A 17,774-nucleotide genomic window follows, 5' to 3' on the forward strand; every position below is an offset into this window, starting at 1 on the left:
TCATACCACATGGTTGGCAGGTTGGCAATAGGCTATGAAAGCTGATAATCTACAGTCACTGTTACCAGATGTTTCCACTGTACTCAAACTTGGTATAGTCACCGAAACCGCTATGCAGTCTACCGTATTTGAGGAAGTAAGCTTCCGTTGTCATCATGATTCAGTTTTAAAACCTACCAGGATCTTCTTGATTAGGTTGCAAAAGTTTTTGCCAAACATCGTCAGTTACTTTTATGTATTGATCGCCTCCATCGGCAATTATACTCAATTTAGTTGTTGAAGCAAGGGGCATACGGGTATTATTGCTTTATATTACTGATAGCAGCTGATAGCAGAGACACTGTAATATAAAAAGAAAAAACGCGGGGAAAGTTTAAAAGAAAGGGCAGAAATGCCCACACATTTTTTTATATGTAGCACAAACAAAAGAAGATCCAATAAGCTTGTTTCAACCGGCGTAACAAAAATTATAGAAAATAGCTGATGAATAAGCTTGGTAGGCGTCATAGCCATTAGTCCTAAGATATATGCGAGCAAAGGCAGTATCTATCAGGGAATCAATAATTACAGAAGCTTTGAGACTGGTTCAATTCAAATAAGCTCAACATCGCTCTACCACCTAAAATTCAAATTAGCACATACAATTTTTTTTTTTTTTTTTTTTTTTTTCAACATTCTCATAGATTGGTAAGTTGAGCTGTTTCATGGAAACACAGAAAAAAAATATCCAATAGCCTGTCCACGGAGGCTTCTCTATTTGACATACTTCCACCTTACCTAACGTAACCTATCGCACGTGCTCTTAAATAAAGAAAAGCTCGTACTATCTTCTTTGATCTGTTTTATGACGGTATTGTTTAAAAAATTAGAAAAAAGAAATGCAGTTCCTTCCTTCAGTTGATCTAACTTTTTCAAATGACCCAAACAAAGAAAAAAACTGTAGTCGAGGATATAAATGCGCAAAGTCAATCATCCCTCACAAAGCCGAATGTTGACATAGCTCTACGACCTTATTTCGCAGAAACCGACAAAAAATATGTACACTATCTGTTTTATTCGACTTATTACAACTTGGTTCCCCAAGCAGTCCGTATCCGTGCTCAATCACCTTATATTCTAATACCATGGATCAGTCTTTATGCGATCATGATGAAGGTCATTCCAACCGAGTTGAGCAAACTAGGTTTTCCAAGTTCTCTGCTCATAGGCACATGCATATTGATCACGATTGTCGTTTTTATCGGTGGAGTTATTGGACTTTCATGGTATACAGATAAATTCGACATCACAAATCGGGTGATAGAAGGAATTGAAAATGATTTGAAAGAGCCTGATATTTATTACCGCGGAACAGTTGAGGCTCCTCGCAAAGGAAATTTTTGGGTACTAACCTTAAATAACGAGATTGTGGGCTGTATTGGTATGGATCAACGACCAGCACCTTTTTTTGACAGATCGTCATTGAATAAGGCGTATATGACGGCTTCTCAACATCCACGTGATGCACCAGAAGTACAACAGGCAAAATGGAAATGGATTGCCACGTTTATGATAAAATTGGATGACATGATTCGACTTACAATCGTTGGTCTAATTGAAACCGTCAGAAATGCTATTATGCGGCTGAAAGGAAGCGCAAAAAACACAACAAAGTATAAACCCAGAATCTTGTACGGAGCGCATAAACCAAATGAAGCTAGTGTACGTCGTTTGGCTGTGAAGTTAGAATGTCAAGATAATGGATTGTCCACAGTGTTACTGAAAAGGGTTGCGTTCTGGGCTCATGCACATCAGATTGATTATCTCTATGCAGAAACAGATGAGCTGCAGACGAAACTAGCAGAAATCTTGGTTAAGAAACATGGTTACATTCTTTTGTCGAAAGATAAGATTGGTTTATTCAAGGAGAAGTCAAAATTCAAACTTGATGTAAAATTATGGATGAGCAAGGAGCTTGAAATGCGAGCGAAAGATAAGGCACTTCAAGCCCGGATGAAAGAGGAAAAAGAACTCGAAGAGTTTGAAAGAAGTTACCAACGCACTACTATCTAAACAGCTGTTACTACTGCTTTACTGTATTTAGGCACTTCTGGATTTGAAGTTTCTAGACCTTTTTACCGGATAAGATTAAAAAAGGAAAATGCACTCTCGAATGTTCGGCGATTCTTTTTCTTACATTGCCGTCAGATTACGTCTCTGTTTGATGAAAATTTGACAACGCAAAGTTTGTAATGGCTTGCATTACGCAAGAGAGCCTGATTGAAGCAATTAATTGCATATTTTGAGCATTTTACTACTGAACAGATAAGGACTGCTGTTCTTTGGATATTCATGACTTCAGCAGATCAATAACAGTGTTAAGGTTCCATATGGCAAGTTTCAGATCAATTAAAGACTAGTTCAAACGGAGTATTAAAATAACTGTAACTTCATAGATCTACAGACATTGATTATGACAGCGAAACAATATTGGTTGAATGGAAACTTCGAGCTAAAATTTCGACTTTAAAGGATATTGGAGTTTGCATTAAGCGATCACTTATTGTATGGAGCTGTATCAATGCATTCCTAAGCCCTTCTTCCTGTCAAAATAAGTACTTCATTTTCTATGCCAAGTATCTCAAGTGTATACATCATGAATTATTTTTGCTGCCTCAGTAGAAATAGTAATCAGTCTTGGTGACTGATAACAACGCGGTTCTTCTTCTATATGAGTACCATAGATAGATAGAGTTAATCAACGTTTTGATTAAAGCTCGTCTTATTTACTGCGGTCGCAGTTCGCTTAAATCAGCCTTTCAAAATCAGGCCAACTGAGAAAAAAAGCTTTATCGCTCGAACGCGACGCCCCCAAGTCGGTAAAATTTAACCGACCTCCTGGTCACGAATGGCTGTTACGACATAAATCTGTAGCACCTTCGATTATAACAAACATATCAATAGAAAGTAGTTCAAATATACGTGAAGGTATTTTCAAGGAGCAAAAGAAACGGGAAAACGACTGCAGCCGTCCTACCCATTGTTGTTAAGCTTATTAGCATCAAGGTGGATTTTACATACTCTGAAACAAAGCATCCTCATAACAGATGTCTCTGTTTCTAATCTCGAACTCAACACCATTTTGATATGATGTTTCAGGTCTCTTCGTTATAGAGGGAATTCAAATTTCAAGTAAACCATGATGTTTGTCAAAATAGATACGGATAACAAAATATATCGTATCACTGAATTCTTCTTCTTATAATAGAAAACTCAGACGTGATTCGCTCATTGTAGACTAGACTTAGCACCGACACGAACTGAAGCACCAAAAAATGCCGTTTCGATATCGGTAAGGCACGGCATAATTTAACCGCGATCTTCCTTTTTTTAACTTATCAGTTTGATTAGTAAGTATTCGTATCTTTGTAATTGCAGCCAGAGAAAGCAATACAGATCATAAACAAGTATATTGAAGTGTTTTTTTTTTGTTTTTTTTTTTTTTTTTTTTTTGTAAAGAAAAGAGAAAAGAATAGTGAAAATATTGTTATCAGTTCGCACAAAGTTTACAACGAAGTAACGAGCAAAATTTATGGACAATGTTTAATGCAAGAAAAAAGTTCTTATCGAATGAAATTCGCTGGAGAATTACCTTGTTTGATCCGACTAATAGGCGGAAGTATATGTGTTTTGAATCAGGTTCAATCGGCTATCAATCACGATTTGTTATAAAAGAAACGTAGCATTTTGTCCTTCCTTTTCAATCTGATAATCTTTCTCTTACCTTACTTACGTATTCTTTTCTTGTATGGAAGAGAAACGAGATCTATCGGCGGCTGCAATTGTGTCCCAGCCCAATTACAATTATGAACCGTCGACCAACAGTACAGTGAGGGACGAGTTCTTACCTCATGGAACTTACGGCGAACCTTCCGCAGATCAAGTCGACATTGAAGGTTGACTTAGGATTTTAGTTGCAAATTTCAATGAGTACATCATTTTTGACTTACATGAACATTCTTTCTTGATTTTAAGACGCCAAGCATGAGTATGAGTCTCTAAAAAAGGAACTCAGTCGTATCAGTCGTAGAGAAAGCATTTCCAAGGCTGAAGAAGGCAAAGCAAATAGCGACGAATTCAATCTCGACGAATATTTGAACGGTATTTCACGCGAGCAGGAAGCCAACGGTGTGAAAAGAAAACATCTCGGTGTTTCTTGGAAGAACTTGCACGTTGAAGTATGAATTGTTCTTTGTCTACGCTTATGAAAACTAGAAATATTTTACTGACTTTATTCTCGCTTTTTACGCATAAAGGGTATAGGTGCTGATGCCTTTACCATTCCAACTCTGGTGTCAGAAGTTCTCAAAATTTGCATGTTTTGGAAGTTCTTCATAAAGCCTAAGACAAGTACAAAGGTTATTATTGATAATCTTACCGGTTGTGTCAAGGAAGGTGAAATGTTACTTGTCCTTGGTAGACCCGGTGCAGGCTGTACAACTTTCCTTAAAATTATTGCTAATATGCGTGCCGCATATAAACATGTTGGTGGCGAAGTCAGCTATGGTGGAATTGACCCGAAAGAGTTTGCATCTCAATACCGCGGTCAAGTTTGCTACAATGAAGAAGAAGATCAACACTATCCAACTCTAACAACCAAACAAACACTGCAATTCGCTCTTCGCACCAAAACCCCTGGTAAACGTTTGCCAGAGGAATCGCAAAAAGAATTCGTCAACCGTGTCATTTATATGCTGGGAAATATGCTTGGTCTTACCAGACAAATGAACACAATGGTTGGTAACGCTTTTGTCCGTGGTCTCTCCGGTGGTGAACGTAAGCGTCTCTCTATTGCTGAACAAATGACTACCAGTAGTTCTATCAACTGCTGGGACTGCTCTACTCGTGGTCTTGATGCGGCTTCAGCCCTGGATTATGTTCGTTCCCTACGTGTTATGACAGATATTCTCAATATTACAACCATTGCAACTCTTTATCAAGCATCGAATGCTGTCTTTGATCTCTTCGATAAAGTTCTTGTCCTCGATGAAGGCCACTGTATCTACTATGGTCCTACTAGTGGTGCTAAGCAATATTTTGACGACTTGGGTTTCTATTGTCCTTCCAGAAAATCAACTCCAGACTTCTTAACCGGTCTTTGTAATCCCCTTGAACGAGAATTTAAGGCTGGCTGCGAAGACTCAGCTCCTAAACATCCCAGCGAATTTCAAGCAAGATATTTTGAATCCGATCTATACAAATCAATGCTCCAAGACTTTGAGGATTACCAAGCATCAGTTAGTCAAGGAAATAAAGCCAGTCAATTTGCTGATGCTGTCCATCAAGAGCATCAGAAGCGCGCACCAAAGAGCTCTCCTTACATTGCTTCCTTTTATCAACAAGTCAAAGCTCTTACCATTCGTCAACATCATTTACAAATTAAAGATACTCAAGCTATCATTTCGCGTTACGGTACTATTATCATGCAAGCTTTAATTATGGCTTCTTGCTTTTTCAGGCTTCCACTCACTGGTTCCGGTGCCTTTTCTCGTGGTGGTGCTCTTTTCTTCTCTGTACTCTTCAATTCATTGATTTCTCAATCTGAACTTGTTTCTTTCTTAACTGGTCGCCCCATTTTAGAAAAGCACAAGCAATATGCTTTATATAGACCGTCTGCTTTTTACATTGCACAGGTTATCATGGATATTCCATATGCTTTTGTTCAAGGTAGGATTATATTACGCCTTTTCACTTTCTAAGAGACCGATTAGTAATATCTAACATAACTTTTTATTGCTCGTCATAGTCCTTGTATTCGAACTCTGTGCTTACTTCATGATGGATCTATCCCTAGATGCTGGCAAATGGTTTACATTCTTCGTTACTCTGTTCTTCATGAATTTGTGCATGAATGGCTTCTTCCGTGTATGGGGTGCTCTCACTAACAACTTCTTCTTAGCTACTGTTATAACGGGTATTATTTTTATTGCCACCACTACTTATGTAGGATACACTATCCCGTTCAGCAAAATGCATCCTTGGCTATTCTGGATTTACTATATGAATCCTTTCACCTACTGTTTTAAGGCATTGATCTCTAACGAATTGCGAGGTCAGAAGTATTCTTGTGAAGGACCTGGTAATTCTGTTCCTTTTGGCCCTGGTTATGACGATTGGAACCACAAAGTATGTACTATGGCAGGCGGTAAACATGGTGAAAACTTCATCTTAGGAGATAATTATCTATATGAATACTTTGATTTCAAGACATCACAAGTATGGGCACCTGATTTTATCGTAGTCGTCGCTTTCTTCCTCTTCTTCACCTTCTGTACTGCTTTGGCCATGGAAATCCTTGGAGACAACAAATCTTCTACACTCACTAAGCTGTTCCTACCTGGTAAAGCTCCTAAGCCTCGTACTGATGAAGAAGAAGACGAACGTCGCTTAAAACAACAGAAGGTTACTGAAGCTATGGATAATGTCTCTACTGGTACCACTTTCTCTTGGCACAACATCCATTACACCGTACCTTTCAAAGGTGGTCCCCTTCACCTGCTTAACGGTATCAGTGGTGTTGTTAGACCTGGTCATTTGACTGCATTGATGGGTTCATCTGGTGCCGGTAAAACTACTCTTCTTGATGTGCTGGCTCGTCGTAAAACAATCGGTAAAGTTGAAGGCGGCGTTTATCTGAATGGCGAGGCTCTTATGAACGATTTTGAGCGTATTACCGGCTATTGTGAACAAATGGATATCCATCAACCACTTGTTACTGTTCGTGAAGCCCTTCGATTCTCTGCTTACCTTCGTCAACCTGCTGATGTGCCTAAGGAAGAAAAGGATGAATATGTTGAACAAATTATTATGCTTCTTGAAATGGATGATATTGCTGATGCTCAGATTGGTGATGTTGGCAGCGGCTTTGGTATTTCTGTTGAAGAACGTAAGCGTCTCACCATTGGTATGGAACTGGTCGGTAAACCCCAGCTTCTTTTCTTGGATGAGCCTACTTCTGGTCTTGATGCTCAAAGTTCCTTCAATATCATTCGTTTCATTCGTAAACTTGCTGATGCCGGCTGGCCGGTGCTTTGTACCATTCATCAACCTTCTGCTATTTTATTTGAATATTTCGATCATCTTCTCTTATTAGTCAGAGGCGGTCGCACAGCCTATTTTGGTGAAATCGGCAAGGACTCTCAAACAATGATTAGCTACTTTGAGTCTCACGGTGGTCCCGCTTGTTCTCCCGACGCTAACCCCGCTGAATACATTCTTGAAGTTGTCGGTGCAGGTACTGCTGGTAAAGCCACTAAGGATTGGGCCGAAGTCTGGGCCGAATCCGAGGAAGCAAAGGCACTTCAAGCTGAACTCGATGAAATTGAAAATACTGCTGACAAAAACCCAACACGTAAAGCTTTGACCTATGCTACTCCTCTGACAACACAGTTCTGGCTTGTTCATAAACGTATGGCTCTCGCATACTATCGTTCGATTGATTACAACATTGGCCGTTTCTGTCATATTACGCTTACCGGTATAATTGCTGGTTTCACTTATTGGAAGCTCGGAAATTCGTCATCCGATATGATTAATAAGGAATTCGCTCTTTTCAGTAGTTTCCTTATGGCATTGACTGTTATTATTCTGGCTCAACCTAAGTATATGACTGAAAGACTGTACTTCCGTCGTGAATACGCTTCTCGTTACTACAGTTGGATCCCCTTCGGTATATCAGCGATCCTTGTCGAAATACCTTACATTATCTTCTATGCATTCTGTTACATGGCCGGTTTCTATTGGACAGCCGGTATGTCCATGACATCGCAGGCGACTGGTTACTTCTTCATCACATTTGTTGTCTTAGTATTCTGGGCTGCCACTCTTGGTTTCTGTATTGCTGCTTTTGCTGAACTTCCCACTATGGCCGCTGTCATCAACCCTCTGTTCATTTCTATTCTCATTCTATTCTCCGGCTTGATGCAACCTCCCTCTTCTATGCCACATTTCTGGAGCTCCTGGATGTATTGGTTGGATCCTTTCCACTATTATATTGAAGGTTTGACCGTTAATGAACTCGAGCATCTTGTTGTTGAATGTAATGAATCCGACCTGCTTAAATTCCCCCCTCCTGCCGGGCAGACTTGTGGAGAGTATATGGCTAACTTCTTTGAAGCGGGCAATACAGGTTATATTACCAACCCTGATGCTATGCAGCCTGAACTCTGTGGTTATTGTAGTTACAAATCTGGCCCAGAATATTACGAGACAAGAAACCAATGGAGCGCATCCCATAAGTGGCGTAACTTTGGTATTCTCGTTGCATTCTTTGTATTCAACGTTTTTGTCTTCCTCTTGCTTGTATTTTTGAAGAGAAAGGGCAGACGCTAAATGTTCATACCATTTCAAATTCAATCAGTATAACATCTTATTTAAACTATCAGTTTTTTACCATTATAGAATTATTATTATATTTACATATTTCAAACACTTAATATTCTTTACGTTTTACATAATCTTTTCGTTTCTTTGCTTTATCAAATTTCCGCGTTAATTCGTACGTGGACTTTCAAATAAATTCATTACCTTGTATTGTATATATCATTGAACCTTGGGTTCACTCAATAAAAAGGTTATAAGTTGATGCCGTCAAGTATTTACAAAAGTCAAAGCGATTATGTTGAGTGGTAATATATCTAAAGAATGTTGAGTTGTATCAAGCTTTAACAATTTGGTTACAAACAACTCAGCATTAAGTTAGTTGGAGAAATACCTGTTAAACTGGATCAAATCTTTCTGTAAAGTAACAGTAAAAAAGATAAAGTAAGAACCAAACAAACAAGCTCTACTGATCCTTGGAGTTGTTAAACACTAAGCAGGCTAATTCGGAAAACCTTTACAAACAATATCCATACTAATCAAGCTAAATACTTTGGAATTGGGCGATTTTAGGATAGAAATAATCATAGCTTCATCGTCAGCACGCTGTTTCAAATTCTTACCGCCCAATTACATTAAACCTTTGCTACTTATAGGAGCATCTTAGATTTTATTAGAATTTTTTTCGCCTAAGCAGCAACCAATTTAATGAAGACTACGTACTTGATTTTTGTGATTATTATACGACGTGCTATTTCCAGACTATGTTTGAAAAGCAATTTCTCTTTGCCGTATTCAGTTCAATACTCATGAATTTACAATGAATTTCCTGAACGCATATCAGTCATCAATCAGTAGAGCATGAGCCAAAAATATTTATTACTTGCACGTTGCAAACCTTTTCCAGTTCATGTATGATGGGAAAACGAACACTTATAATCTGTTGCTCTAACCAAGAGCCATTATGTGCAATAGTTTTGATTTTGACTCAAAAAAGGGACATTCATTTTTCTCGCTCCGGGCATTTAATATTTTCACGCACTCAGAGTGATTTCCAAGGCAATGGATTTTCTCGCCACAAAAATTTTAAAGAACGTTTAAATGGAACAAAACTCAGACTTTGGCAGTTTGACGGAGAGTTAATTCTGTACGGAAGAATCCTCAAACAGTAAAGGAGTAAAAATGGCAGGCATTTTGGAGTAAATGTATCCCTTTCAAAATGATGTCTCTGTACATAAATTGACCCTTGACCAGAATTCTTCAGTAGGATGTTAAGGAGATAGATAAACAAATTTATTTACATTGCTCTCTTTCTATATGTATTTCTTGGATTGAACTTAGAGATTAACCGCTTTTTAATCTCAATAAGGCTGATGAGAAAACCAAGAAAAAACGCAAGTAAAAGACGAAACCAAACGGGAAGAAGGAAGTCAATGAACCCAATGTTTGAGAAAGATTGGATAAGATCTTCTAAAACACTGAACCTAGTAAACTTATACCTCTATGAGAAAATTAAGTGTAAATTTAGCAATCAATGAGAAGACAATGTTCGGCCTAATACTTTGACTGGACTTACTATATAAACAAGCGATATGTTGTTTCGCAACCTGACGTTGTATAATTACTGATTTTCCAACAACAATATAATGAACAAGGCTTGAGTTTTCCTTTGACATTTGCGTAATTAATAGAAGTAGACGGTTTAAAAAGTTTTTATAGACGTCGAATAGAGTTTCAATGAGCAAGGTGGTAAACTAATATATACTGTTGATAATCTGACTGATTCATAAGTCGAGCTAATATAACGAGAGAGAGCCTTAGTTGGCTTTGCCATCAATAAAATTCAGTTAGTTAACGATGGAGAACGATGGAGAACGATGGAGAACGATGGAGAACGATGGAGAACGATGGAGGAGAACATCTTATGCGATAGTCGCATACTGTATATAAAGTCATCTTAGTATTCTCTACTGCACATCCATATCTGAAGGACATTGAAATCTGTCAAGTACAACTCGTGCGGATTTGAACCTTCTACAACAGAGTTTAACTTAAATGAAGATATAGTTTCATCGACAATAGCATTAATAAAGATGTTACAGTCTCAAAAGCAAATATATGCAAAAGCTATGTATCCCCACTTTCTGCTCCACTAGTTTTACTGTTACTGTTTGCCTAACCAGCTGTGTTGATCGAATATTCTTCTTTCAATGCATTATTGATGATCCACTTTCCAATTGAGATTACAAAATGCTCCGATTTAAGGACTCTTGCAGCATGATATCGATCATCAAATAGCTGGATGTATCTGGATTTCTTCTCAATGAAACGATAGAGTTTTATCATTTATAACAATAAGTTAAGTATTGTTTTTTTCAATGTCACAGTAGATATGGTTGAAGTATTGTAGAAGATCTGAAAAGTTTTTATCAGCAATAATGCTCCACTTGTAGCTATCTTGATACTATTGGTAAAATAAGTCCCAGATCCGTAAACTTTACTAGTAATATATTCAAAAAGATAGATATCAAGTGTTTCAGTAGATTTATTCATCAGCTGAATAAGCTTCATTAAGAAAACATTCTTTCCATCTTAATCTCGCCAGAAGGATGCACTTATAGATAAATGTTGATACTATGATACGAATGATGGCGTAGTTATAATTAAACGTTAGATCACTACCTGGCGGGTGCTTCGAAAGCTGCCAACAAAATCCGAAAGGCCTGCCATTTCTAATACCGTTTTATTGTCATAACAAAATTAATCTCCACCACGCTCTTTTACTATCGGGTTTTGACCGGTAATTAAAACGTTGGTAACATGCCTGCCATTCTTGGGTGTCTTTCTGTGGGGGAGGTAGGAGAAAATTTTTGATGGGACAACACGAAGTGCAGTATCACAAAGTTCAATGAAGTTTCTGGATCATGTGTAACATGTAAAAAAAGACAGAAAACGAGTATTCGCGACTTGTACAGCAAGTACTTGCTGTAAATAAAAGACCGTTCATATACACTGTTGGTACACATGGAAGAGTAAAACTTTTTACCGCTTGTCGCAGTTAAGCTGCTAGATCAAGAATAGACATGAACGAAAGAAGTAGATCAGAAAAATGTGAGCAGTTATAATGGATACAGTTGTAAAGCAATTGGGAAAGTTGGATCCTTTTCTCAATGAGAAACAACTGCACTGCAGCGAAATTTCCAGCAGTATTTGGGTATCGATACAGATCATATCCGGGAAAAAGAAATGCTTGATTTCTTTTTCATCTTCAACTTATGCCCAGAATCCAGGTTGAATAGTTTAGGCAAAATTTACCCTTTTGGAGCTATCTGTTGTTTCGATACTCTGCTTGAAACATGCGAAATCCTGCTTCAAAGGCGTTCGGAAAATGAATTCTGGGTAAACTTATCCCGTAATTTTCTATGAGAGATGAACTTATAAATAAAGCATAAAAATTATCGTGTATTGTTCAGAAAAAAGTTTTTCTGTTTTATAGATCCTTTGCTTTCAGCTTTTCTTTACTATTATTCGTTTCTATTCTATTTTATTCCCACTATTTCCTAGTTCAAATTTTCGATCGATTTTACAAGTTAGTAAAATAATCGTTCTTTAAAATGGATATGCCTTCAGCCGAACCAGGTTTGAGGGCTGACTACCCTAATCGTGATGATCGTTATACTTTACGTCAAGACGATCCCAGAAGAAATAACGCCGATTTGTCAGAGGGCGACGATTTAGAGAGATTTGACACTCGTAAAACTGAAGGCGGATACGGTGAAGCCGAAGGCAACGCAGTTGATATTGACAATGCTATTGAACAATATCAATCAGTACGCAGAGAAATGACAGCTCAATCGCGTAGAAAATCAGCCGCAACACTTCCTGCTGCTGACGTTGAAAAGGGAGATCAGCAAGATTTTGATTTGACAGAATACCTTACCGAGCAAAATTCGCAAATTATGGCTGCAGGTCTGAAACCGAAAAATATGGGCGTTATTTGGAAAAATTTGGTTGTGAAAGGTCTAGGTGCTGATGCCAAAGTTATCTCCACCAATTTATCCTGTCTTATTCCTGTGCTTAAATTCTGGAGATGGGGCAAGCACGAAGGTCATGATTTAACCATTCTGAAAGAAAACAATGGTTTCTGTAAGTCTGGTGAAATGCTTTTAGTTCTTGGTCGTCCCGGTGCCGGTTGTACTACTTTACTTCGTGTTCTTGCTAATATGCGTGCGTCTTACACGGATATTCAAGGTACTGTTACTTATGGCGGTATAGAGGCTGAGGAATTTGGCAAGCATTTCCGTGGTGAAGTCTGTTATAATGAAGAAGAAGATCTTCATTATCCCACTTTAACAACTCGCCAAACCTTACGTTTCGCTTTGAAGAATAAAACGCCTGGTAAAAGACTCCCTGGAGAAAGTAAGAGCGAGTTCATCGATAACGTTCTTTACATGTTGGGTAATATGCTTGGTTTGACAAAGCAAATGAACACAATGGTTGGTAATGCTTTCATTCGTGGTCTCTCCGGTGGTGAACGTAAGCGTTTATCCATTGCTGAACAAATGACTACTCGTAGTTCTATCAACTGTTGGGATTGTTCTACTCGTGGTTTGGACGCCTCTTCTGCTCTTGATTATGTTCGTTCGCTTCGTATTATGACTGATATTCTTCACAAGACTACAATCTCCACTTTATATCAGGCTTCTGATAGTATTTTCCATCTTTTCGATAAAGTTATGGTTTTGGATGAAGGACGTTGTATTTACTTTGGTCCCACAGCTACAGCCAAGCAATTCTTTGTTGACATGGGTTTCCATTGTCCTGACCGTAAATCCACTCCTGATTTCTTGACTGGTCTTTGTAATCAAAATGAACGTGAGGTCCGTGATGGTTTCGACGGAAAGGTGCCTATAAATTCTGTCCAATTTGAAAACGTTTACAAGAATTCTGAACTTTACCAACAAATGATGGAAGAGCAACGTGCTTATGAAGAAGAAATTAATCGTGATAAACCACAAGAAGCTTTCAGACAAGCCTTCCATGACGCTCATCAAAAATATGCTCCCAAACAGTCTCCTTTCCTTGCTTCCTACACTGAACAACTCAAGTCCCTTACTATCCGTCAATTCGAACTTGTTATGGGTGATCGTGGCTCTCTTATTTCCCGTTACGGTGGTGTCATCATTAAGGGTCTTATTACTGCTTCCGTATTTTTCAAAATGCCTGTTACAGCTAGCGGTGCCTTCTCCCGTGGTGGTTCTATTCTTTTCTGTTTACTGTTCAATGCTTTGATCGCCCAATCTGAATTGTCAGCTTTCATGCAAGGTCGTCGTGTATTGGAAAAGCATAAACATTATGCGTTATACCATCCTTCTGCCTACTATCTTGCTACTGTTATTGTTGATATACCTTTGGCCCTCATTCAAGTCATCATTTTTGAACTCTGTGTCTATTTCATGATGGGTTTAGAAGTTGAAGCAGGACGAGTAAGTATTTCGCACTATTCTTTTCTTTAATGCAGTTTTTTACTTACAATTGCTTTTTTTTTCGTATTTTAGTTCTTTACTTTCTTCATTATAACGGTCGTGACCAACTTATGTATGAATGGTTTCTTCCGTTTTTGGGGTGCCATCAGTCCTAATTTCTTCACTGCCTCGCAATTGTCCAGTATTTTTTTGATTGCTGCTTTAATTTACTCTGGTTATCAAATTCCTTACAACAAAATGCATCCTTGGTTGTTCTGGATCTATTGGATCAACCCTCTCGCTTATGGTTACAAAGCTTTGATTTCTAATGAAATGAGAGGATTGCACTTCAGTTGTGAAGGCATAAACTCTGTCCCTAACGGCCCAACTTACACTGATGAACGTTACAAGACCTGTATTCTTCCTGGTGCTAACCCCGGTGTGAATTACATTCTAGGTGATGATTATTTGGAGTACAACTATGGTTTTTCTGTCTGGCAACGTTGGATCGACTTTGTTGCTGTTATTCTATTCTTCTTTTTCTTTACAATTCTCACCTGTCTTGCTATGGAATACGTTGATCTTCAAAAGGAAGGTTCTATTACCAAGGTCTACAAGAAGGGTTGTGCTCCCAAGGAAGAAGACGAAGAAAAAATGTTGAATCAAACTCAAACTATCCAAGATCAAGAAATGGAAGCTGTTACTGAAGGTACTACTTTCTCTTGGCATCACATTAATTATACTGTTCCTGTGAAAGGCGGCACTCGTCAACTATTGAATGATGTTGGTGGTATTGTCAAGCCTGGTAATCTCACTGCGCTTATGGGTTCTTCTGGTGCGGGTAAGACTACTCTTCTGGATGTTTTGGCTCAAAGAAAGACAATTGGTAAAATCGAAGGTAGTATTCTTTTGAATGGTGAGCCACTTGGTAACGACTTTGAACGTATTACTGGCTACTGTGAACAAATGGATGTCCATAATCCTAATGCCACTGTTCGTGAAGCTCTCCGTTTCTCAGCTTACCTTCGTCAACCTGCTGAGGTTCCCAAGGAAGAAAAAGATACTTATGTTGATCAAATTATCGAACTGTTGGAAATGCAAAAGATTGCTGATGCCCTTGTCGGTGATCTAGAAGCCGGTGTTGGTATCTCTGTCGAAGAACGTAAACGTTTAACCATTGCTACTGAATTAGTTGGCAAGCCTAAGCTTCTCTTCTTGGATGAACCTACCTCTGGTCTTGACGCTCAAAGTTCTTTCAACATTATTCGTTTCATTCGTAAACTTGCTGACTCTGGCTGGCCAGTTCTGTGTACTATTCATCAACCTTCTGCCACTTTATTCGAACATTTTGATCATCTTTTGCTGTTGGTAAGTTTTTCTTTTGTAATGCTTTAAATTCTCCTCTCATTTGAAAGGCTGATAACTGACCTTCTTATTTCTCTGTATAGATGCGTGGTGGTCGTACCGCTTACTTTGGTGAAATTGGTGAAAATTGTCGTACTATGATTGATTACTTCGAATCGAATGGTGGCCCCAAGTGTTCTCCCAATGCCAACCCCGCCGAATACATTTTGGAATGCGTTGGTGCTGGAACTGCTTCTAAGGTTACTCAGGATTGGGCTGATATTTGGGCTAATTCTGCTCAAGCCAAGGCTCTTGAAGAAGAATTGCAGGAAGTTGATGCCGCTGTTGATCCTCACCACAAACGTCATGCCTCTACCTATGCCCTTTCTTTCTTCCAACAATTGAAACTTGTCTACATGCGTATGAACATCTCTTGGTGGCGTTGTCCCACCTATAATATGGGTCGTCTCTTCAATGTCGTTTTCATCGGTCTCATCTCTGGTTTCTCTTTCTGGAAGCTTGGTAATGCACCTTCTGATATGCAAAACCGTATGTTCTCCGTTTTCACTACCCTTTTGATGAGTAATGCTATGATTATTTTGGTTCAACCTCGTTTCATGCAAGAAAGATTGTGGTTCCGTCGTGAACATGCCAGTAAATACTATGGCTGGGCACCTTTCGCTCTCTCGTGTTTGTTGGTTGAAATTCCTTATCTGATCGTCTTCGGTACCATTTTCTTATTCTGTTTCTACTGGACAGCTGGTTTAGAGAATACCTCTGATCGCGTTGGTTTCTTCTACATCCATTTCATCGTATTCTTATGCTACTCTGTCTTCCTTGGTTTCAACATTGCCGCGTTCTCTTCTACACCTCCTATGGCTGCCGTCATCAATCCTTTCTTCACCTCCATCTTGATTTTGTTCGCTGGTATCATGCAGCCTCCGAGTGGTATGCCACATTTCTGGAGTTCGTGGATGTACTGGCTGGATCCATACCATTATGTGATTGAAGGTCTGGTCGTCAATTTAATGGATGGTGTTGAAGTTCGCTGTACCAATGATGAATACCTTCACTTGTATGCTCCTCCTGGACAAACCTGTGGTGAATACATGCAAACTTACTTTGAGAATGGAGGTACCGGTTACCTCGACAACCCCAACGCTACTGGTTTATGTAACTATTGTCAATACTCCAAAGGTAGCGATTACTACGAATTGAGGCTCGGTTGGAACATCAACAACAGATGGCGTAACTTTGGTATTGTGTGTGCTTACACTGTATTTAACTGTATGCTATTTTGCTTCTTTGTCTATGTATTCAGAAAGCAAAAACGTTAATATTATTTCCTCCTAAACACATTTACTACTTACTTACATAATTGATATCCCATGTTATAAGCATTTGCCCCCTATCTATAGTAATTTGGATAACATTTCTTTTTCTAACTCATTAATAACCTTTTATAGACCTTTTTTTATACTCTTAGTTTGCATAAAATAAATTAATATATTGAAAATGAAAACGTTTGTATCATAGTTAAAAATGTGGAATGAAGGCTTGGCTGGCTTGTTATCCATTATGCTCATTGCCTCGTTGTATGATAATGAGTCAGCGACTGTCTTACCAAAAGATAAATGTATTTTTATTTTATCTTTCCACAGACATTTGGATCCAGCTCGAAGTTAACAACAGGCTTATTGGTTAATACAACAGCCCAACGGTCTATCGTTGGCACTTCCTTCAGTTATAAAGAATAGAGTAATAACTAGCAACAGTTCCTTTTTCACTATACTCGTATAAACTCAACCAACGAATGACTTTTTCTCTTGTCCCTCAAAAGCTTAACGACCCGATACTATACAAAAAAGCATTTCAAAAAGAAGATAGGTCATAGTAGCGTTCTGGATTTCTTCCAAGGCTTTTTTGTGAAAGAAAAAAAGAAAGCATCTGTTGATATTGAATGGGGAATACTCGCATTATACATTGAATCGAAGAAGAGACATATTTTGTTCCATTTTTTTTTATCTAGATGTAAAGTAGCCGTGAAGTGATGATGTGGTAGTCGTAACAGTTGCGTTTATAGTTGTATATTGATCATTATTTTTCGCATAATTATTATATAAATAAGTTCTTTTTAATGTGCCCCTTCATGAGCGGCATGTCCAGCCTTGGAGTTGAGGTAAGCATGTTCTTTAATGGCTGAAGAGTAAACCCAGTAGCCAAAAGCGAAGGGAACACCAACATAAGGGATCTGGGAAGCGACACGACGAGCTGTGTTGAAGACAGCATTGTGAAGAGCGCCAGCAAAAGGCTTTTGTTCAAATGAAGATATCATATATGTTACAACACCCTATTATCATAATAATTTTCGGTGTTAGTTTTGTTCTGCGAGTATGTTGAACTATTGCTTTTTTCTCGCTTCTATCATCTTAACGAACGTACTCTTTGTGTAGGTCCTCCCATATGACCCCACCTATCATGCCGTGAATAAGAAAAATAGGGTCAGTCTTAATCTTGGGCGTTCGTCAGCAGTCATCAACATTGTGCTCAATTATCACTCACCAACCCATATAAGCTTTTCCTTCAGGTCCACCCATCTTTAATTAT

The 17,774-nt window shown here is 38.5% G+C and overlaps 4 protein-coding genes across 4 annotated transcripts; 3 read left to right on the forward strand and 1 right to left on the reverse strand.

The window, feature by feature from the left end:
* Nucleotides 1–112: 112 nt before the first annotated feature.
* Nucleotides 113–2,052, forward strand: BDF20DRAFT_908146 (uncharacterized protein; the record flags this gene model as incomplete). Its single annotated transcript, XM_053083450.1, has 2 exons — nucleotides 113–136; nucleotides 949–2,052. The coding sequence occupies 2 exons, from the start codon at nucleotides 113–115 to the stop codon at nucleotides 2,050–2,052; spliced, it is 1,128 nt and encodes a 375-aa protein (XP_052931957.1).
* A 1,964-nt stretch (nucleotides 2,053–4,016) lies between these two features.
* Nucleotides 4,017–8,370, forward strand: BDF20DRAFT_981721 (ABC-2 type transporter-domain-containing protein; the record flags this gene model as incomplete). Its single annotated transcript, XM_053085134.1, has 3 exons — nucleotides 4,017–4,217; nucleotides 4,296–5,706; nucleotides 5,786–8,370. The coding sequence occupies exons 2-3, from the start codon at nucleotides 4,356–4,358 to the stop codon at nucleotides 8,368–8,370; spliced, it is 3,936 nt and encodes a 1,311-aa protein (XP_052931958.1). The 5' UTR covers nucleotides 4,017–4,217; nucleotides 4,296–4,355.
* Nucleotides 8,371–11,978: 3,608 nt separating this feature from the next.
* On the forward strand, nucleotides 11,979–16,504 carry BDF20DRAFT_828390 (ABC-2 type transporter-domain-containing protein; the record flags this gene model as incomplete). The annotated part of the gene is made up of 3 exons (XM_053078246.1): nucleotides 11,979–13,844; nucleotides 13,917–15,191; nucleotides 15,272–16,504. The coding sequence occupies 3 exons, from the start codon at nucleotides 11,979–11,981 to the stop codon at nucleotides 16,502–16,504; spliced, it is 4,374 nt and encodes a 1,457-aa protein (XP_052931959.1).
* Nucleotides 16,505–17,301: 797 nt separating this feature from the next.
* Nucleotides 17,302–17,764, reverse strand: BDF20DRAFT_827770 (UcrQ family protein; the record flags this gene model as incomplete). Its single annotated transcript, XM_053078189.1, has 3 exons — nucleotides 17,302–17,517; nucleotides 17,610–17,640; nucleotides 17,730–17,764. The coding sequence occupies 3 exons, from the start codon at nucleotides 17,762–17,764 to the stop codon at nucleotides 17,302–17,304; spliced, it is 282 nt and encodes a 93-aa protein (XP_052931960.1).
* Nucleotides 17,765–17,774: the final 10 nt, after the last annotated feature.

The sequence above is a fragment of the Mycotypha africana genome, assembly GCF_025528875.1.
Source record: "Mycotypha africana strain NRRL 2978 chromosome Unknown BDF20scaffold_12, whole genome shotgun sequence".
Classification (NCBI taxonomy): Eukaryota; Fungi; Mucoromycota; class Mucoromycetes; order Mucorales; family Mycotyphaceae; genus Mycotypha; species Mycotypha africana.